Source organism: Urocitellus parryii, chromosome 7 (genome assembly GCF_045843805.1).
Source record: "Urocitellus parryii isolate mUroPar1 chromosome 7, mUroPar1.hap1, whole genome shotgun sequence".
Classification (NCBI taxonomy): domain Eukaryota; kingdom Metazoa; phylum Chordata; class Mammalia; order Rodentia; family Sciuridae; genus Urocitellus; species Urocitellus parryii.
Window position 1 is genome coordinate 151,044,224 of NC_135537.1, and position 22,893 is coordinate 151,067,116.

The 22,893-nt window shown below is 39.5% G+C and overlaps 2 protein-coding genes across 3 annotated transcripts in view; both read right to left on the minus strand.

Moving 5' to 3' along the window:
- The window catches only part of Gdpd1 (glycerophosphodiester phosphodiesterase domain containing 1), a 47,047-nt gene extending 37,467 nt beyond the window's left edge, over positions 1–9,580 (minus strand). For both annotated transcript variants that reach the window (XM_026407340.2, XM_077800700.1), the window contains exon 1: positions 9,359–9,580. In XM_026407340.2, coding sequence (XP_026263125.1) covers positions 9,359–9,500 — 142 coding nt within the window. In that variant the 5' untranslated portion in view covers positions 9,501–9,580. The remainder of the gene's footprint in view (positions 1–9,358) is intronic.
- A 2,354-nt stretch (positions 9,581–11,934) lies between these two features.
- On the minus strand, positions 11,935–18,753 carry Smg8 (SMG8 nonsense mediated mRNA decay factor). The gene is made up of 4 exons (XM_026407355.2): positions 16,973–18,753; positions 15,669–15,814; positions 14,549–15,421; positions 11,935–12,348 (listed from the first exon to the last, which is right to left on the minus strand). The coding sequence occupies exons 1-4, from the start codon at positions 18,729–18,731 to the stop codon at positions 12,151–12,153; spliced, it is 2,976 nt and encodes a 991-aa protein (XP_026263140.2). The 5' UTR covers positions 18,732–18,753; the 3' UTR covers positions 11,935–12,150.
- Positions 18,754–22,893: the final 4,140 nt, after the last annotated feature.

The following is a 22,893-nucleotide window of genomic DNA, read 5'->3' on the forward strand; positions in this document are numbered from 1 at the left end:
TGGGGCTGGGGTAGTGGCTCAGTGGTAGAGTGCTCGCCTAGCATGCATGAGGCACTGGGTTCAATCCTCAGCACCACATAAAAACAAACTAATGTATCCACTTAAAACTAATAATAAATAAATATTTAAAAAATCATGCTTTGGTACTTAGAAAAGGTGTTTTGTATAGACTGTTTTTAATTTTCTTTTTTTTTAAGTTATAGACGGACACAATACTTTTATTTATTTTTATGTTGTGCCAGGGTCAAACCCAGTGCCTCACTCATACTCTGGGCAAGCGCTCTACCACTGAGCCACAACCTTGGCACTTGTATGTACTGTTAATGTTGTCACACAGAATATTAAAAGTTAAATGTACTCAAATGTTGAACATGATAAAATAAATATTTTTTACCAATATTTCAAGGACTTTTTTGTGTGGTACTGGAGATTGTACTTGTGGTAGAGCATGCGCTCTACCACTGAGCTACATCCCCAATCCTTTTTGGTATTTTTAATTTTGAGACAGGAATCTCACTAAGTTGCTGAGCCTGTTCTCAAACTTGTGATCCTTCTGCCTCAATCTCCCAAGTAGAAGAATATTCTTATGTGAAATGGACTTTTTTTTTTTTAAACTGAGTATATGATGGTGAAGAATATCTACTAGTACACTTGGTACCACTGCTTTGATTCGTGCTGAGGCAATTGGAATTTTAACCCACCATTGCTTTTTCTTTCTTCTTTTCTTTTTGGTGCTGGAGATTGACCCAGAGTATCATTTATGCAAAGCATATACTCTACCATGGAGCATTAAGCCCCAGTCCTAGCCATTAATGCTTTTGTAACATAAATGCAAATATCAATGCAGTAAAAAAAGGTGAATAATGTGGGGCTGGGGCTGTAGCTCGGTGGTGGAACACTTGCCTCACATATATGAGGCACTGGGTTCGATCCTCAGCACCACGTAAAAATAAATAAATATAATAAAGGTCCATCTACATCTAAGAATTTATTTTTTAAAAAAGGTGTATAATGGGGCTGGGGATGTGGCTCAAGTGGTAGCACGCTTGCCTGGCATGCGTGTAGCCCGGGTTCGATCCTTAGCACCATATACAAAACAAAGATGTTGTGTCCGCCGAAAACTAAAAAATAAATATTAAAAAAAATTCTCTCTCTCTCTCTAAAAAAAAAAAGGGTGAATAATGTCTTATTAAAATACTTTGACCTTGCAGATCCTTGAAAGGGCCTCAGGGACCCACAGGAGCTCACAGACTACACTTTGAAAACTGCTATCTTAAATAAATAAATCAATAATGGTAAGTCAGAAGAGTGGTTACCTTTGAGGATGGAGAGAGATACACTGGAATAGGGAATCTCACAGGGTTCTAGAAATGTTGCATATCTCTATCTCAGAAGTAGCCACCTGTATGTATACATATGAGGATGGAGAATTTTTCATTTGTGACAATATCAATGAACCTGGAGATGTTAGGTGGGATAAGCCAGACACAGACAAATACTACCTGACCTTACTTATGTGTAGAATCTAAGAAAGTGGAATTCATATAAGTAGAGAGTAGAATGGTGGTTGCCAGAGGATGGCATATGGAGGCTGAACGGGGAAAGGAGAAATGTTGCTCAAAAAGAGTCAAAATCCATGCCTATAGTAGCACCTACTGGGGAGTTGAGGCAAGAAGACCATCTGAGCCCAAGAGTTTGAGACCAGCCTGGGCAAAACAGCAAGACCCAGTCTCATACAAACAAACAAATAAACATGTACAAAGTTTCACAGGAGAAATGACTTTCAGTGATACACCACACAGAAATGATAATTGTAATAAATAATAATATATTGTGTAATATTTCAAAATTGTTGAGATATTAAATGTTCTCATCCCCTCCTAAATAACTAAGGTGATACATTTGTTAGTTAACCTGATTTAATCATTTACATTGCAAACATCAAAAATCAAATTGCATCCTATAAATATATACAATTATTATTTGTCAATTTAAAATGTTTAAACTAAAAAGAGTGTATCAAGGGCTGGGATATAGAACATTTGCCTATGACATGAAAGGCCCTGGATTTGATCTTGACCAACACACACACACACACACACACACACACACACACACACACACAATGCACCATAATACATAACATTAGTTTCATCTGCTTTATCGATCACTTAACCAATAAAATAAATAAATAAAGCTGATTACTTAATGCTATTACATGTAAGCCTATCCTCCATTAAAAAAATCAATACCTTTAATTTTAAGGTTTATGTTTTAATATTCTAGGATAGTCATCTATATCCTAAGGAGGTTCTTTGAAGGCAAGTATTGGGGGAAACATCTATCCACCACTACCTCTGTAACCACCAAGTACAGGAAAAGTATACACCAGTTGTTAGGTGGGGAAAAGAATGGAAGAAAAAATTTATCCTTTCTCCACTCCCTCACACACTCTTCCTCATAGGAGCAGAAGTGACTTAGGAAATAGAGTTGCCCATCCATTATTGATTCAATCCTTTAGAATCCTTAATTTGGAGCAACCCAAGCTCAAAACAAAATTTCTGTTCATCCATACAAAAGTTTGCTGCAGTAGGCACAACAGTTCAAGGAAAAGGCCATTTTAAAGTTAAGTTTAATTTAGAGAGGGGACTGGAGAGGACTCAAATCCTTCTGTTAGGAATAAATTTAATATTTTGACTTCTGTCTATCTAATGCCTGCATTTTATTTCTTTTTCTTTTTTTATATTTATTTATTTATTTTTTTAGTTTTCGGTGGACACAACATCTTTGTTTTGTATGTGGTGCTGAGGATCAAACCCCGGCCCCACGAATGCCAGGCAAGCGTGCTACCACTTGAGCAACATCCCCAGCCCCCTGCATTTTATTTCTAAATCGGTTCCAAACTTTGGAGGGAAAGTAAGTAGTGCTGTTTATTAACCTTCTCAAATCTCAATAGTAAACCATGTCTCATATATCTTAGACTATTCCATACAGTCGTGTTCAAAAAATGAATGTTTGCAGCAACTCGGGAGGCTGAGGCAGGAAGATTATAAGTTCAAGGGTTGCCTCAACAATTTAGTGAGGCCCTAAACAACTTAATGAGACCCTGTCTCAAAATAAAAAGTACAAAGGGCTGGAGATATGGCTCAGTGGTTCAGCAAGACTGGGTTCAATCCCTGGTACAAACAAACAAACAACAACAAAAACAAAAAACCATATATACACACACACACACACACACACACACACACACACACACGTGTTTGAAATTTGTTTCAAAATAATTTGGGTAAGAATGAGCAGGAATATAGATGAAATTAGACTGGGCAGAAGTTGGTAATTGTTTGCATATGGGTGATGGGCTCATGGATCCTTACTAGTTTTGTATATGTTTGAGATGCACCATTATAAAAAATTTCAAAAGACGCCTACCATTTGACCTTTTGGTTTGGGGAAAAGACATTTTAAAAAAGGACAGAAATTCAGTATTCCAAAATAAATTCCCCTACAGTCAACATAATTTTTACTACTAATATTTACATTCCAAGTCTATTTATGTCTTTTGTCTGATTTCCAAATTAATTTTAATTGTAATCCATTCAAACCTAAAAATTTAAGCATGCAAACATTATTGATATTTTTAACCTACTGTATAAGTTTATTAGTCATTATGAAAATATTAAAAACGTGGTCAAAGATATTAATAATTAACAGAAGGGCTGGTGTTGTAGCTCAGTGGTAGAGCTTGCCTAGCATGTGTGAGGCACTGGGTTCAATCCTCAGCACCACATAAAATAAACAAATAAAATAAAGGCATTCTGTCCATCTATATCTACATCTTTTTTTTTAATTAACAGAAGACAAAGTATGTTTAGCACTTCATATATTTCATTATAATTCTCACAACCACCCAATGGGGTTAATATTAAATATCCTCAGAAAAAAATTGCCTAAGATCATACATACAACCAATAAGGGGAGCCAGGATCCAATCACAAGCAGTATAATTTCAGAGTCCATCACTTTTACTACTATGTTTCAGTTTTTATGTTACCATTCAATTTTATTTCAGCTTTAGAGGTAAATTATCCATCTTGGTCTTGTTCACATGTTCTTCTATTTGTTTGTAAAGCTACAAGATAAATTCCACAGTGATGCTCATAAATTACTCAGACTCATATGGTGAAAGCCTAGAGAGTAACAAAGGGATTAATTAACAAGTATGATATTCTTCTCCAAGGAATTATTTAGTGGCAGCTAGTCTCAAGAGATGGTTTGAGTTCCTTTCTTTCCAATAATCATCACATAATTAACAGAAGCAGTCTTGTCTTTAAATTTTTGTTTCTCCCAATAAACAATCTTACACAATTTCGGCCTCTGCAAATAACCATTCTACATACAAACAAATTTTTATTTTATTTTACCTTATTTATTTATTTATTTATTTTGCAGTACTAGGGATTGAACCCAGGGGCCTTCTACCACTGAGTTGCATCCCCAGTCCTTTTGTTATATGGTCACTATTGGGGGAAAAATACACATATAAGTATATATATATAATATACAGACAAGTATACATATACATAATACATAGGTGTATATATAACATATTATATAAGTATATATAACATATATTTAAATATACGGCCATCACTAAAAATAAGTACATCTTCATTTACTAAAGTGTGCTTTATTAAGCAGGGTATTAATATTAAGCAAATGATAAATTACTTTGTTGCTAATAAGCCATCAATAGGAATGAATGAGCCAAGTGAGGAAGAGTTCCCCGGCAATAAGATTGAAGGAACAAGAGCTGAAGGGAATAAATGTTGTGATGTGGAACATGCTTCAGGTGAAAATGCAGAATGCTACTTCCAGTGACACTCAAACTGATGCCTCAATTTTCTTCTTGCATAACCAATTAAAGTCTGGAACCCAGAAGAAGCCGAATACGTCCAAGAGTAATCCTTACTCTCAAACTATCACCTGCCAAATCAATCTGTGGTAGGAAGCCCTGAATGTGACAGTACTCTGCCTTTAGACCAACGTTAAAAGATGAAGAAAGGAGGGGATTAGATCAGTTGGTGATACTTTTTAATTCTTTGGCCACTTAGCCCTAATTAACAGAGAGATAGTTTACTTTAAATTATTTCCTTGCTATCCTTGTTTCTCTATCTAACTCAGTGAGACACAATCCCAGCCCCAAATTTCTTACAATTAACACAATTTACTTATGCAGCTAGAAAAATATATCTTAGAATATTAATAAAATTAATAACTTCATAGTATGATGAAAATGGTCTTTGAGACTACTGCCTACCCTCCATTTAATCCAGTTGTTTATCTTTGGCCCTACTGAAATTCTTTTATATATGTGATTTTTTTTTTCTTTTCTGTGCTGTACCACTGAGCCACATCTCTATTCTAGTCCTATTGGTATTTCATCAATTAAACAACAACAACAACAACAACAACAAAAATCTAGCACTAAGTAGGTAATTAGCAGACAATTAACTGTTATTTTTATTATATGCCAAGCTGTGTATAAAGGCTAGAGCCACAAGAATTAACGGATCTAATCCCTGTCTGTGAGGAACTCATGGTCTAGCAAGGGAAAAAAATCTATTACAGATCCTATTGCAATATTATATATGCTTGAAAGAAGTAACAAAGCCTACAACATTTAACTTTTGAAACAGAGTGTTTTCCACTTTCAAGGACAATCTTAGTAAAAGGCAAAAGCATTACTTAAAACTCTGAAAACAGCCAGGTGTGGTGGTGCACTCCTGTAATCCCAGCTACTTAGGAGGCTGAGACAGGAGGAATGCAAGTTTGAGTCCAGCCTCAGCAATTTAGCTCAAAATAAAAAGTAAAGGGGCTGGGATTGTGGCTCAGTGGCAGAGCACTTGCCTCGAACATGTGAGGCACTGGGTTCTATCCTCAGCACCACATAAAAATGAATAAACAAAAGAAAGATATTGCATCCATCTATAAACTAAAAAATATTTTAAAAAATAAATAAAAATAAAAGTAAAAAGTAAAAAGGGCTGGGAATGTGGATTAGTGGCAAAGTACCCCTGGGTTAAATCGCCAGTACAAAAAACAAAACAAAAAACAACAACAACAAAAAATACTCCGAAAACAATTTTAGGTGCTATTATTCCTTCTCAATCAACTGCAGAATTCAATTGTGGAATTCAATGTATAAGCTAACTTATGTTTCTAAACAATGTCACAGGATTTTGTTGCTGTTTTGTTTTATGTTGCATTTGTGGTGCTGGGGATTAAACCCAGCTTTTTGCATCCATGAGCTACATTTCTAGCTAATTTTTAGCAGTTTTAAAAGTGTTTTCTAAACTGGGCAGAGTGGCATACCCCTATATTCCCAGCTATTGGGGAGGCTGAGGCAGGAGGATGGGAATTCAAGGCCAGACTGGAGGATGGAAGGGATGGGAATGTAAACTCAGTGGTAGAGTGCTCCTGGATTCAATCCCAGTAGCTAAGTTAAAAAAAAAAAATGAATAAAAGTGCTTTTTATATACGTCATCATAACAATGCAAAGAGGTAAGCAAGGCAAATAGTTCTCATTTTACAGAAAAGTACACTAAGGCTTGTTCCAATTGCTAATAAATTCAGAATCTGATTCGGGTGGTTTAATTCTTTATCATAATGCTTTTGTAGTACACATAAAGCAGTAGACATTAGAGATTCCAGTTATACCAGTCCAGGTGCATATGTTTCAATACTGGAATGGCCATATATCTGGATAACAAAAAATATTAGGTATTTGCAGTCAAGGAATAGAGAATAAGCACAAATGTGAGCAATTTGCAGAGACAAGTGAATGCTATCATCAGTGTCCAAAACAAAAATTGAAGGAATTAAGAGAAGACTATTGGGCTGGGTTGTGGCTCAGTGGTAGAGTGCTTGCCTGGCACTGGGTTCGATTCTCAGCACCACATAAAAATAAATAAATGAAGTATAATTTTTTTTTAAAAGAGGAGAATATCTGTCTATCTCTCTTTTTGGTACTGGAGACTGAACCGAGGGATACTTTACCACTGAGCTACATTCCCTGTCACTTTTTATTTTTTTATTTCGAGACAGGGTCTCACTAAGTTGGTGAGGATCTCATTAAATTGTTGAGGTTGGCCTCGAACCAATCCACCTGCCTCAACCTATGTCTCTCTCTCTCTCTCTCTTTTTTTTTTTTTTAAAGAGAGAGTGAGAGAGAGAGGGGGACAGAGAGAGAGAGAGAGAGAATTTTAATATTTATTTATTTTTTCTTAGTTCTCGGTGGACACAACATCTTTGTTGGTATGTGGTGCTGAGGATCGAACCCGGGCCACACGCATGCCAGGCGAGCGCGCTACTGCTTGAGCCACATCCCCAGCCCCCGAATGGAAATTTTTTTATAAAAGGATATTGAAATGACTTAGTATTCAGGGAGAAAATATGTTATAAGTATTTCCAACAGTGAGAATTTAAGATCTAGCTTATCCTGAATTTGATAATTGCTGTGATGTTCTAGCATGCATAATTAATATGCATTTCTTTCTCTTTTTAAAAAAATTTTTTGTAGTTGTGTATAGACAGAATGCCTTTATTTTATTTATTTTTATGTGGTGCTGAGGATCGAACCCAGTGCCTCACATGGGCTAGGCAAGTGCTCTACACTGAGCCACAACCCCAGCCCAAATGACCTTTATTTTATTTTAAATATTTATTTTTTAGTTATAGGTGGACACAATATCTTTATCTTATATTTATGTGGTGAGGGATCGAACCCTGTGCCTCATGCATGGTAGATGAGCGCTCTGCCTCTGAGCCACAACCCAGCCCTGGTCTTAATTTTAATTTAGAAGATATACATGTTAGGGCTGGAGCTCAGTGGCAGAGCACTTGCCTAGCATTTGTGAGGCTCTGGGTTCGATCCTTAGCACCATATAAAAATAAACAAATAAAATAGAGGCATTGTATCCATCTATAAAAAAATATATATAATTAAGATCATTCATAATGACAGCTTAGATAGCTTTTTAGAGCATCTAGGTTTTGGTTTTGATTTGAGGTTTTTAGTTAAGGACACCTTTTGTAAATTAGTAAACACAACTGCAGTCTATATTGCAGATCCCCAGAATTGGACTACTATTACCATTGAAAATGCTTCTAAGGCAACAACTTGAACAGTAAAAGTTGGTCCTTGATTCCAATGGTTAAAAGCACAGTAGTATTTATGTCATCCTACAATTTAACCAGTTAAACCAAATAAGCAGTAACATGACATTTAGCCATCAACTCTTTAGATTGTGAAGTCCTAGAATTTACCATTACACTGAAATTTCAAGCAATTTTAACCCTGTGTTACACCTATCCCTAAAGGAAAGTTAAAAGCAATTAAAATAATCCAATTTCACTACATATTATACATTATGCTTGAAATGCAATGTAGTCATATTATTACACAATGTTGAAGAGGCAAAGATGTGGCCTGTTTTCTAGGCAATAGGTGAGCTACCTAGGATCCTTAAAGCAAGATACTCTTCCAAAATAGCCAATCTTTGTTTTCTTTAAACAACACTTCGTATCATAAACCAAAATGATTTTGTCTTTAGAAAACCCACGTGTCATTCTGGGGTGCAAGGTGGTGCTTTAAAAAAAAAAAATAGGTGCAAGGTTTGGATCCCTGGAGACCAGGACACTCCATATCCCTGTCCTATTCAGCCCCAGCTCTAATTGTGACCTTGGGAAATATCCCAGGATCTGGGACTCGGTTTTTCTTTTTAATTATGAGGGCTAAATTATAAATGAGTGGGGATGGGACCAGCCCTCAGGCACCGTAGACAACCGGGTTGAATCTCGCTCCAGGTACACGCTGATCCTCGGCCTTGCTTGTGGCCCCAGCTCTCCCCAAGCGCTCAGCCATCGGCTTGCTAGTAGCATTGTTCCCGGTTCCCCGCCATGGGTACCCCAGGATTTGCACGGCGCTTCCCTCTTTGTGCCTTGCTGCCATGAAGGGACCTTGTGATCGTCCTCCCATCAGCTAAGAAACGATCCATCTACCCTTTATTTTCATCTTGATCTTTCTCCCCTCAGAGGACCCCTGACACCGCTACACTCCAAAGACCCCCGCCGGGGCTCTGCCACGAGACCCCCCTCCTTCCCTCCCTTCAGGAGAACTTCCCTTTACACCGCCTTCGCCACCGAAGGAGCCTTCTAGTCTCACAGCCCCGTTCTTCCTCAAACTCTCACGGATTTCCATCCGGCTGCCTTTTGCGGAGCTCCAAAGGAGCCTCAGCTCTCTTCAGAAATAAAGCCTCCCCCACCTCCGCCATCGGGTTCTGGGGACCCCTCTCACCTCCACGGTGAGAGATGTGTTTACTGAGGAATCGCTGCTTCTTTCTCTGGTGCAGCAAAGTCGGGTATTTAAGCAACAAGAATGAGGTCACCAAGTACCCTCCTAGGGTGGAGAGAAGGTAAAAAGCTGCGGTGGACGACATCTCAGTCACCGAGTGGGAAGTCACCCACCTCCGGGGCCTCTGAACCCCGCTGCTGCGATCGCAACGGCTGCGGCGGCGGCGGCTGCTCGAGGTCTGCTCGCCCCCAGCTGGTGCCAAGGGTGTAGCGCAGTTGTTCGTGTCAGCCCACCACGCAGGCGCAGCCCGACCCTATCCTCGGGGCAACAAAGGGGCTCCCACACGCAGGCGCGCTCCGACTGGCAGGTACGAAAGGGCCTGCGAAGGTCCTTCGACCAGCGTCAAGCACCTAGCAGGTGGCCGAACGCGCAGAGATTTGAAGACGCTTCCTACTGAGGCAAAAATTTGGAAACCTGCCAGCTTCTTTTTTTGGCCTTAGCTAGAACTAAAAAGGTTGTTCAAAGGGGATCCTCAGGAAACTGACGTATTTGGAAAATCTACATCAAAAGGGAAAGATTCCAGGGCGCCGTCTTAGCCCCTCCTCAAGGAAATGCAATGAATTGTTATCGATTCTTTGTGGGTACTCAAGAAATACTTGTTGATCTGAAAAAAATTTTTTTAAAGATAGAGTGAGAGAGGAGAGAGAATTTTTTTTTTTTTAGAGAGAGTGAGAGAGGAGGGAGAGAGAGAGAGAGAGAGAATTTTTATCATTTATTTTTTAAAAAATTTTTTAGTTTATTTTTTAGTTCTCGGCGGACACAACATCTTTGTTTGTATGTGGTGCTGAGGATCGAACCCGGGCCGCACGCATGCCAGGCGAGCGCGCTACCGCTTGAGCCACATCCCCAGCCACTGAAAATTCTTTTAAAATAACGAAATTTAGGGCGGAGGATATAGCTCAACGGTAGAGCGCAGCTAGCACAAAGCCCTGGGTTCAAGACCCAGAATCCCCCCAAAATAAAACTTTGGCAAGGTTTTACCACTTCCTAGAAAGGCTGGAATTAAATTCCACAAGGCTCCTACTAGTTTCCTTTACATTCTACACATTCCAAACTACTAAAACACGAATAGAAACATTTCAATGCAAAACAATCCAAAGCCCAGGGTTTTGTTGTTTTATTTTTTACTTTTCAAGCTCCTGGGGTCAAGCAGTCCTCCTGTAGCTGGGACTACAGGCAAGCGCCACTGAACCCAGATACTCCTGTCTTGTTTGTTTTGGTACCAGGAAATGAACCCAGGGGCCCTTAACCTCTGAGCCACTCTGAGCCACATCCCCAGGCCTTTTTATTTTAATTTTTTAATTTTGAGACACGGTCTCGCCAAGTTGCTTAGGGCCTGGTAAAGTTACTGAGGCTGGCTTTGAATTTGCGATACTCCTGCCTCAACCTCCCAAGCCCGTCCTACATATTTACATATATATTATATAGAAATACATACACACACACACACATATACATATAAATAATAACAGCTTTAAAAGTAGCAAGATGTGTTAAATACTATTATTTTATACATGTTGAAACTAAAATTGACAATTCTATTGGTCCTGCATTTCAAAATCAACGTGTCTAGGAAAAGATAATTACACTAAAGATTTGGTAGTCTTTCATATAGTTATTGGTAACATGTCACCAATTAGATGGTGATGTGATGGTAAATCACCATTTGATGCTGGTACAAGTTACCATGCACTGATAAGATTTTATCACTTAGCCAACTGTTTCACTGTATAGGAATTTTAGAAGAATATCATGCAATAATATCTTGGATTAAAGTGTTAAATCTTGTGAAGTAGCTCAAGTCTATAATTCCAGTCACCTTGGAGGCTGAAACAAAAGGATGCGACCTGTCTCCAAAAGTGGGAAGAGGGGAGGGCAGCTGGGGATGTAGTTCAGTGGTAAAGATCCCCTGGGTTCAAGTCCCAGTACCCCCATCCCCCAAAATTAAAAGTTTAGTTAGATAACATTAATTTGAAATATGGTATTGGGAGAGGGGAGGCTGGAGATGAGGCTCAATAGTACAGGTTCATCTTCCTAGCTTACAGGTCTTGTGTTCCATCACCCAAATCAGAAAGAAAGGGGGGGGGGATCTTATCAGTCTAAGAATGAAATAATAAGAACAAAAAAAATCTAATTAGGTATTAGAATTATGAGACAAACAAATGTGTTGTTTTTGCAATCAGTCTTCATATCATGCATCACCTAACTTTATTATTTATTTATTTATTTGCAGCACTGGGGATCAAACCCAGGGCCTCCTGCATGCCAGGAAAATGATCTACAATTCAGCCACATCCCCAGTTCCCAGTCCTTATTTTGGAAATAATTTCTGGAATTTTTTTTTTTTTCCTGGAGCAGTGTCTTAAGGATAATCCTGGTTAAAATATAATTTTAGCAAAAACAGTTTTGGCTCAACATGGTTATGCAATATTCAGTTATGATAGAAATATGTATTATCATGGACAGTGAAACAGAAACAAGAGAAAACAGAGGTATCAACATGTATTTTATGGCTTTTTTCTAGAACATCAAATTTTTATTAGCAAGAATAACCCCATTTAAAATAAATATCAACAAAATAACGAAACAGTAGAACAATTATTGTCCAAATACTGAACTCCTATAACCAAAACAGTTTGGGTTTTGGAAACAGTGTACACATACTTAAAAAAGAATCCCCCACATAGTAAAAACAAAACCAGCTTAAGTTTAGGACTGAACTGGCTGGAAAATTCTTATTGTGTCACTGCTTTAAGAACCCCACGGAGCACCTTATAGCTCATTAACTGCACATTTTCCTTAGGAGGGAAACAAGGTCCTCTCTCAGTCACATATGCATAAGGAAATCTCAAAACCCAAAGGCCATCTGGTGGGAGGGTGATTTCTTGTTTTTCTGGATAAAATACTGGACATGGTGGTGGACCTGGTTGAACCTGAAAAACATAAGTAATATAATTATTTTTTGTTTCTCAAGAAACACCAAAAAGATAAGTACTTCCAACAAATGATAGGTTCAAAGACCATGTAAGAGGCAGATGTAGATGCATATGCTGATACACCCCTGTAATCGCAGTTATGCAGAAGTTTGGGTCAGGGTAGCAAATTTGAGTCCAGTATCAGTAACCTAGTGAGACCATGCCTCAAAATCAAAGTTTCAGCCTGGTGCAGTGGCACATGCCTGTAATCCCAGCAGCCTGGGAGGCTAAGACAGAAGGATACCAAGTTCAAAGCCAGCCTCAATAAAAGTGAGGTGCTAAGCAACTCAGTGAGACCCCTGTCTCTAATAAAATACAAAATAAAGCTGGGGATATGGCTCAGTGGGTTGAGTGCCCCTGAGTACATTCCCCAGCACTGCCCTCCCCCAACACACATACACAAAAAGTTGAGAAACAAAGAAGTGTCATCCCTGTCCTCTCTGAGGGCCTACTCACTCCCTTGAGGGTGCCCCCATCGATTACTTTCTTCTTTCTTTCTAATAAACTTAGACATACTTTTTAAGTCTTATATTTTGCTTGAAATCCCCTAATGCAAGAGCACAAGAGGGAGAATACACTTCAATCTCTGGTAAAATCTTATTGCTCTCCATTATCACATATAAGATTAGGCAGAAAGGAGCTGGGATTAGTGGTAGAGTACATGCTTAACGTGTGTGTGCAAGGCCCTGGGTTTAGCTCCGAGCACACACACCTAATAAATAAATAAAAAGAGATTAAGCAGATATGAACACACCCCTAATTCATATTTAATATTACATTATTTATTCTCAAATATTATCCTGATTTTTCTACTGAGTTTTTAACTTCAAGCTCTATTTTTGAACCAAATTATGTGAACTAATGGAATAAACTAATTGAAATATCTAGCATTTTACAGTTACCATAAGGATGGATAACATAAAATGCCACAATTTCTATTTTTATTTTTTTTTTCTTTTTAAAAGAAAAGGTTTCATTATGTTGTCCTGGCTGGCTCCAAACTCCTAGGTTCAGGTGATTCTCTTGCCTCAGCCTCCCTAGTAGGTACAGGCATGATCCATTCTGCTGGGCTCCCACAATTTCTCTTTTAAGAAACAGAATATCAGGGCTGGAATTGTGGCTCAGTGGTAGTGTGCTTGCCTAGCACATGTAAGGCCCTAGGTTTAATCCTCAGCACCACATAAAAATAAACTAGGACTGGGGCTGTGGCTCAGCAGTAGCACACTTGCCTGGCATGGGTGAGGCACTGGGTTTGATTCTTGGCACCACAAATAAATAAATAAAATAAATATATAAAGGTCTATCAACAGTTTAAAAAAATATATATTTAAAAAAGTTAACTAAATAAAGGTATTGTGTCCATTACAACTAAAAATTAAAAAACAAAAAAGAAACAGACTATTAAGCCAAGCAAGGTGGCACATGCCTGTAACCCCAATAACTCAGGAGGCTAAGGCAGGAGGATCACAAGTTCAAGGCCAGCCTCAGCAACTTAGCAACATCCTAAGCAACTTAGGAAGATCCTGTCTCAAAATAAAAACTAAAATGGGGGGCTGGGGATGTGGCTCAAGCGGTAGCGCGCTCGCCTGGCATGCGTGCGACCCGGGTTCGATCCTCAGCACCACATACCAACAAAGATGTTGTGTCCGCCGAGAACTAAAAAATAAATATTAAAAAAAAAATTCTCTCTCTCTCTCTCCTCTCTCTCTCTCTCTCTCCTCTCTCACTCTCTCTTTAAAAAAAAAAAAAAAAAAAAAACTAAAATGGACTGGGGATATAGCTTAGTTGTAAAGCTCCCCTGGGTTCAATCCCAGTATTAAAAAAAAAAAAAGGTAAAAAAGGTACTTATATTTAAAATATTTTTTTTTAAAGAAAGGGTGAGAGAGAGGGAGAGAGAGAGAGAGAATTTTAATATTTATTTTTTAGTATTTGGCGGACACAACATCTTTGTCTGTATGTGGTGCTGAGGATCGAACCCGGGCCGCACGCATGCCAGGTGAGCGCGCTACCGCTTGAGCCACATCTCCAGCCCTTAAAATATTTGTTTAATGACATAATTTTGATATTATATAGTATTTAAAAAATTAAAATAAGCATCTATATATATATATATTTTTTTTTTTTTTTTTTTGAGGGCAGGGAGGGTTGCACTTCTTACCTGAGGCATTAGTATTATCTGCAAAGGAGCATCAGGAACCACAACAAAAAGCCTCATAAGTTGAGCATAATGTGGTTTTAGCCCTCTACCCTGAGATGATGACAGAATATATAAGGGCATATCACTATTTAGGGCTTTTAAAGCTGACTCCTTTGGCCCACTACCCATCACTTTCATTATTTTGTCAGGTCCCGAGCACATGAATCTTCGACCTCGAGAGTCTTCATATTCAAAGCCCACAAAAGCTCGAGCTATGTCATCTCGGCGCCTTCCTCTTCCCATTACAACTGCACTTCTCTTTCCAGGAATAGCTTTATTTGGAGCAGGCCAAGAATTTGTGTCTAAGTCGCCTTCATCTTCAGCTCTAGTCCTGATGACAATATCCCAAGGCATAAGATAGTTTGTTCCTGGAATGAAGCCCTGTTGATCCAAACCTGTATGAAAGTTATAAGACTTAGCAGGGCCCAGTTTAACCAAAGACCAGCTGGAGAATTTGGGTAGGAGACCTTTTGGGCAATTTGAATGTAGCATGCCTGGGAGATACTCAACTGTGGATGCCTGTCGATCTACCAAGTTTGGTCTCTTCTCAGATTTTACTTCTCCTTGACCATGAACTTCCGGATTGTCTCCTCCTGCTTGGGGATCAGCTGGATAGGTACCTAAACTATCTGTGGATTGGCCCAAACTCAAAGCTAAACTCAGACTTGTGCTCTCTCCTTGAGTTTGAGGTTCTTTTTCTTTAAGTTTATCAGAATCTGAATCTGGAGGAGCAGGAGAGGATTCATTTTTGGCAGGGGCAGGATCTGGAGTACTGGGTTCAAATACTGGGAAATTGATATGATCCAATTTTCCACAACATTTTTCTTCCAGAAGCTATAGAAGGGGAAAAAAAAAGTCCTGTAAATTTTTAATTTAAAATAACATTCTTCACCCTAACAAGTTAAGATCCATCAATATGTGATAAGTACATGTAAAGAACCTGCTCTTGTTTATATATCATGCTGCAGTTCTGTTTTTCTAAGTATTCTGCTTCTGAAAATATGTATTTTTATTCAGATATTTAACAAAAAAAAGAAGAAAAAAAGTCAGAGGAGAGGAAGAAGAAAAAAATGAAGTCTACCTGATAAAAGTCATAGTTAGCTGCCTTAATATCAAAGGGATCATCTCGAGGTGCCTGTTTCCTTCCACAGTTACATGCACCAGTAGATCGAGCACGGCTATTGTGATACAGAACAGGAGGGTTTCTATCAGCCTCTGGTTTTTCTCCTGGAAAACAGAACAGGCACTATAATTTCATAAACCTGGGCAGAATCAAGGTTCCTTTGCATTCTGTAACATGGAGCCCCCAAATTCTCCAAATAGTTCTTTGGAAATAAGAACACACACACACTCACTTTGACTAAATAATAGAAGAAGTGTAAGCTACATAAAATATATTTTTAGTCTTGTTTTTTGTGGTGCTGGGAATGATACCTAGGGCCTTTGCATGCTATACAAGCAATCTAACACTGAGCTACATTCCCAGTCCTAATTTAAAATTCTGAGTTTCTCAGTTTTTTTCCTCTACTGTCACAATTACAATGACTTAACACTTCACTGTATTCATTTTAATGCAAAAAATACTCCAAAATAAAAAATTTAATACAAAAAAATCTGAAGCTGGGCTGGGGTTGTGGTTCAGCGATAGAGCACTTGCCCTGCACCTGTGAGGCACTGGGTTTGATCCCTAGCACCATATAAAAAATAAAAAATAGAGACTGTAGCTCAGTGGTAAAGCGATTACCTCCCAGGTGTGAGGCCCTGGGTTTGATCCTCAGCACCACATAAAAATAAATAAATAAAGATACTGTGTCCATCTTCAACTAAAATAATTTTTAAATGATAAATAAAAATTAAAAATAAACAAAATAAAAGTATTCTGTCAATCTAACATATACATGTATGTGTGTGTATGTACATGTATGTATACACACACACACATAAAAAACATCTAAAGCCAGATGCAGTGGCACACACTTGTAATCCCAGTAGCTTGGGAGGCTGAGACAAGAGGATTACAGGTTCAAAGCCAGCCTGAGCAACAGAGAGGTGCTAAGCAGCTCAGTGAGACCTTGTCTCCAAATAAAATACAAAATAGGGCTGGGGATGTGGCTCAGTGGCCAAGTGCCCCTGAGTTCAATCCCTGGCACACCACCCCCCAAAAATCTGAAGCTTTGTACTATTTAATAATTATCATAAGGAAAATAAGAAATTAATCATGGCTGATATTTCCATTTCCAGCAGGAGATAAACTTACAGCTGATTCACCTACATTTCTACAGGGCTCTTTAAAAAATATGAATACATAGTAAATAAACCACCTGAAACAAGAATAAAAATAGCTCAAAGTTTTGATTTCAAAATGCTGAAAAAAAATTTGGCTACCTGATTTAGGTAATGAGTGAAATTTATGTACACAGTGTTGATCAGTTAAACTCCTCTCCTCACAGAGCTGATGGCCATTGCTCCAAAATTTGTAGCAGTCCTCATGCAATTGCATGGCATATTTATGAAAGGCTGGACCTCTAGCATGTTGACTGTATACTCGAAGAGCCTGGGCAAGTTGGTTCTTATGGACAGTCATTGTATAATTGTGAGGCAAATTTGACTGGTAGGCACTATGAGCCATGGGTAAAGCTTTTTGGCACCGATTTTCTGAGAATTTTGTGTCAATATCCAAAAAACCTTCCAAGACTTTAATACTGCTTAAAATCTTTGATGTTAACTCCCCAGTGGGTGATCCCAAGTCCTCTTCTTTTCCATCAATAGCCACTTCATAGAGTTTTGCAGCTGCTGAGATCCACTTCTGATAAGTGGGAAGCTCAAAATGAGAAGGTTGTGGGTTCCTCCCCACACTGTCATCAAAACCTTTCTTGCTTAGGACCAGTTCCACATGTTGCCAAAGGAATTCTCGAAGAGTGAAATCCACTAGCTGGCCTGAAGAACTGGAAGTACTGCTATCAATGTGGAAGGAAAGTTGTTGCCGGCTATGCTGCCTCATCACCTGATATCGCCTAGGCCCAGAAAGGGGTGCAGGCACCAGCAAAGATTCGGAGTCTTTCACCGTACAATGACTCCTCAGTTGGTCCAGCAACATGCCTACTGGGTCTTCTTCCTGGCTGCCAGGGACTATGTACACAAAAGCTTGATTGGCAGGTACAGTAAAGAGGCAGTTGATACTTTGATTAGTCAAGACTCGACTCTTACGGAAGATTCTATAGATCTGATCCTCCAGGGCATGCTGCAGCCTTCTTTTGGGAGAATGCTTCTTGGGCTTGTCTGGATGAGCTGTGTCTTGGTTTCGAGGGGGTTCTACCTTGAGTGCTCCATTGAGTTGAAAGAGGAAAAGAAGTCTAGGTGGACAAGGTCGGCAGTTTAGCTTCCAGTCTTTGCCAACTGGACAATCCTTAATAGCTGCTTTGAGGAGGGGCAGTACTTTCTGTCTTAGCCCATCCAGTGCTCTGAATACTCGATCATAAGTTATATCAAAAGAACAAGTGGGATGGACAAGGAGCAAGATGTGACAGACGGAGAAAAGGTAAAGGAGACTGAGGCACTGTAACTTCTCTTGATGCTTCCAGAACTCATGTGCTTCTGCATGAGGTAAAGAGAGGCCTCCTCCAGCTTCCCCACTCTGAAGAGCCCGACAAGCCCGCAAAAGCTGGGAATTGTCACAGATAGAAGTGAGAAGAAGATACAGAACTTTGCTTTCCTGATTGTAATAGGCCTGCAGAAGGCTGAAGTCCTGAGAACCTGGCTCAGTTCGGTTGCCTTCCACCGCGGCTACACCTCCCCGAACTGGATCCCCGGCTGCAGCCCCCGGGTCCCCGGCTCCACCTGCTTCGCCGACAGCACCAGTTTCGGTCTTGGTTCCAGGTCCCGGATCCCCGGGGTCTTGGTGGCGAAAGAGGGGGAAAACCTGTCGGTCGCACACCGTGTTCACAAGAGAGAACTTCTCGGAATTCAGGCGCAGAGCTGTCTTGCCAAAGATTCCCACTACGCAGATCTCATCCTCTCGCCAAGGAGGCTCCGGTGCGCCAGCCGCGTTCCCTCCGCCTTCGGGAGGGGACCCTCCGGGACTTTCAGAGCCCATCCAGGCTGAGGCTCCCATTAGAAGCTCTCGCAAACTGACAGGACCCGCCATGGTGGAACGTCTTCTTTCAACTCCTTCCGGTCCTCCCAGTAAACCCAACCGGCTCCCGTCCAACGGCGAAATAGTTCTTCCGCTTACTCTGTTCTTGCTCCTCTCTCACTTTGGTTCCGCCGCCAGCTCCTCCTTTTTTATGCGGTAGTGTTCCCAAATTCTACAGTTCCTCAATTTGAGACCCTAAATCGAAATTTCTTTAATTTGAATGGAGATGTAAGGAAGACAATTGGAGGCAGTTCGCATTTCAAAGAATACGAAAACGCTACTAAAGAAGAGTGTCAAGGCGCTGGATTTATGGCTCAGAGGTGTGCTCGCCTAGCATGCTTGAGGCACTGAGTTCATCCTCAGCACCTCATAAATGTAAAATATATTGTGTCCACTTAAAACTGAAAAAATAAATATTAAAGAAAAAAAAGAGTGTCAAATGATTTCTAGCAGTAGCAAAGGTGTTCAGCTGGGCTCGGTGCACGGCCTGAAGTGCCACCTTTAGACTGAAACACGAGGATCACTTGATCCCAGAAGTTCGGGGTCAGCTTGGTCAACAAAGGGAGAGACCTCGTCAGGAAGGAAGGGGTTTGGGAAGGACGAAGGGTGGTGGTGGTGGGGTGTTTGAGGGAGAAAGAAATTGGGGAGGTAGGGGTTGGGGACTTAGCTCGGTTCGATTGCCTAGCACCCTCAACCTTGGGGGTGGAGGGATGAGGAAGGGAAGGAGAAAGGGAGGGAGGACTTCATTTTATGGAAACTTAGGACCCAAGATGTAGAATTACCAGGCGAGATGACGCACGCCTGTAATCCCAGCGATGCTGGAGGTTGAGAAAGTAGGATCTCAAATTCAAACGCCAGCCTCAGCAATTTAGCGAGGCCCTAAGCAATTTAGGGGGACCCTGCCCTTATATAAAATATTTTAAAAGGGCTGGGATATGCCTTAGTGGTTGAGCGCCCCTAAATTCAATCTCTGGGGGGGGGGGGATGATGTAGAATTGCCACCCCCTCCACACCCAGATCTATGCATTTTGGCCAAATCTAGATGAGTTTATACACTTTACAGTTTAAGAATCACCACTCTAGGAGCATCTTTCAAAGCAAGGTGAAAGGAGGAATTAGTTTATATCAAAGGAAAAGAAACCAGTGATTTTTGAAACATTTGTGGAGAAAAGCTTAAAATAATTTCTCAGACTTGGAAGAATATGTACTAAAATGTTAGCTGTGGTGGGATTTGTTTATTAGTTTGTTTATTTATTTATTTATTTTGCGGTTCTGAGGATTAAACCAAGGGAAATCATGCGTTCTATACCACTGAGCTACACCTCCAGACCTGCCTTTTTTTCCCAAGGGAGGGGTTGTCTCACTATGTTGCCCAGGATGTTAGTTATTTAACAGTTTTTGTTGTTGTTACTGCTGGGTCTTTTTGAGTGTGTGTGTGTGTGTGTGAGAGAGAGAGAGAGAGAGAGAGAGAGAGAGAGAGAGAGAGAGAGAGAGAGACACTAAGAATTGAACCCAGGGACTCCAGCACTAAGCTACATCCCCAGCCAAATTTTATTTGTTTATTTGAGACAAGGTCTTGCTGAATTGCTTTGAGCCTTACTAAATTGCTGAGGCTGGCCTTGAATTTGAGATCCTTCTGGCTCAGCCTCCCAAGTGGCTGAGATTACAAGTGTGTGCCACAAATCCCAGTGCGGTCCTGGAATTGAACCCAGGGCCTCATGCATGCTAGGCTAGTATGCTATTCTACTGAACTATATTCCCAGCCCAAATTCATTTTTGGTTATTTATTTATTGATTTTTGTGGTCCTGGGGATTGAACCCAGGGGCTCTCTACCCTTGAGCCACATCCCCAGCTCTTTTTATTTTTTGAGACAGGGGCTCACTAAATTGACAAAGCTGGCCTAGGAATTTGTGATCCTCCTGTGTCAGCCTCCCCAGTAATTTGGGATTACAGGCATGGGCTACTGCGACTGCCCCATCCCCTGCTGTTTTTGCTTCTACATATCCAAATCCTTTCTTTGAAGTAACATGAAAAATTCTGTATGTTTATTCAAATAAATTAAGTTGTGATTCTCACCTTGTAGATTATTCGAGATGTTCAGTATGTGACTTGTTCACATAAGATCATTTTAAAATTATTTGATTTATAAATCCAGCAAAAATGTAGTATATAGTATATTAACTACACACACGAATATATACAGGTTTTCCCAAGTAAATAAGATAGTTAAGACACTCTTAAAGAAAATAGGAGCAACAGAAAGTCTCACACTTTACTGAAAAGACTGTGGGTTAGTACTACCACTTGGGAAACCAGTTTGGAAGTATCTAAAAAAATGAAAAATATGTACACTTTATAATCTAGCAGTTTCATCCCTTGATAGCTATACTAGAATAACACTTGTACATACGTACATGTTCAAGAACATTCATAATGGCATATGTGATTCATAATAGTAAAAACTCTAAACTAGTCTAATGTTCATTAACAATAGAATAAATTAAATATTTTCAGGTAGCAAAATAAATGACTTCTAGCACTATAATGGTTATATGGTTAATTTGTGTGTGTGTGCACATGTGGGTGGTATTGGGAATGAAACCCAGGGACTTTTGAATGCAAGCACTCTACCACTGAGCTATATTCTCAGCCCCACATGGTTAAATCTTTTTTTTTTTTTTTTTTTTGAGAGAGAATTTCAATATTCATCCTCTAGCTATCGGCGGACACAACATCCCTGTCTGCATGCGGTGCTGAGGACCAAACCGGGCCACATGCATGCCAGGCACACGCCACCCCTGGAGCCACATCCCCAGCCCCATAAATCTTAAGAATAAATGCTAATGAGCTATGCCTGGTGGTGCATGCTTGTAATCTCAACAACTCAGGAGGCTGAGGCAGGAGGTTCCCAAGTTCAAAATCAGTCTCAGCAATTAAGCAAGGCCCTGAGCAACTTAGTGACACCCTATCTCAAAAATAAAATACAAAAAGAGCTGGGGATATGGCTCAGTGGTTAAGCAACCGTGGGTTCAGTACCTAGGACTCGGGCTGGGGATGTGGCTCAAGCGGTAGCGCGCTTGCCTGGCATGCGTGCGGCCCGGGTTCGATCCCCAGCACCACATATAAACAAAGATGTTGTGTCCACCCATAACTAAAAAATAAATATTAAAATTCTCTCTCTCTCTCTCTCCCTCTCTCTTTAAAAAAAAAAATACCTAGGACTCTCCTTCCCCCTCCACCAAAAAAAAAAAAAAAAAAATACTAATGAAAGAAGCCAGAAAGAAAACAATATTGTCATATCATTGATTTACATGGAGTCCCAATCTAAGCAAAATAAACCATAGTATTTAGGGATGCATACTTAGAAAGTAAAAGCCAGGAACTACTTTTTGTAATAGCAGGTCAGTGGTTATCAGTGAGGAAAGGGATAACAGTGGGAGTGGGACACAGACAGCACTTCTAAAGATTTTTATAATGTCTAATTCTCAGTGTTTACAGAAGTCTTTACTTTATAATTTGTTAATTTATGTATCTATGTTTTATTAACTTTATGTGTTATATTTCTAGTTAAAAAAAGGTAAAAAGAAAAATACCAAAGGTTTTATTGATTTTTATTTAAAAATATAACTAAATGCAGCTTGGTTGTTTACATTCTCTACCATTCAGTGTCAAAATGAACATTGGAAGCATATGAGAAGCAAAGTTTAATGAAGCCATATCATTTATATAATACTCAAATAGTTACAATATAAAATCTGTCATAAAAATTACTAAAAGATGCAACATAGGGCATATTTTAATACTGGTACAATAGCAATAGCAGCTTTGCAAATGTTTATCTATTGATTTCTAATGCAGTTTTCTTATGAACTTTTATCCCACAAGAATAATCAAATCACTTAGTTACACCAATACAGTATATGGTAGTTTATTGGTACTATAAACATAAGTGCCCCATAAAATATTATGTTGTTAACAAATACTCAGCTACTTTTTTTCTCAGTCATTATTTTCTTTATTTGTTTATACACTTTTTAATTGTAGATGGACATGATACCTTTATTTTACTTAACTTATTTATTTTATGTGCTGCTGAGGATCCAACCCAGTGCCTCACATATGCTAGGCAAGAGCTCTATCACTGAGCCACAACTCCCAGCCCTTGCTTAATTT

Bases quoted from the DNA above. Each gene is read 5' to 3' on its own strand.
- Smg8 (XM_026407355.2), bottom strand. From the start codon at position 18,731: ATGGCGGGTCCTGTCAGTTTGCGAGAGCTTCTAATGGGAGCCTCAGCC. The intron at 15,815-16,972 runs GTAGCCAAATTT...TCTGTTTTCCAG, and splicing joins TCACTCATTACCTAAATCAG to GAGAAAAACCAGAGGCTGAT. The intron at 15,422-15,668 runs GTAGACTTCATT...CCCCTTCTATAG, and splicing joins CTAACTATGACTTTTATCAG to CTTCTGGAAGAAAAATGTTG.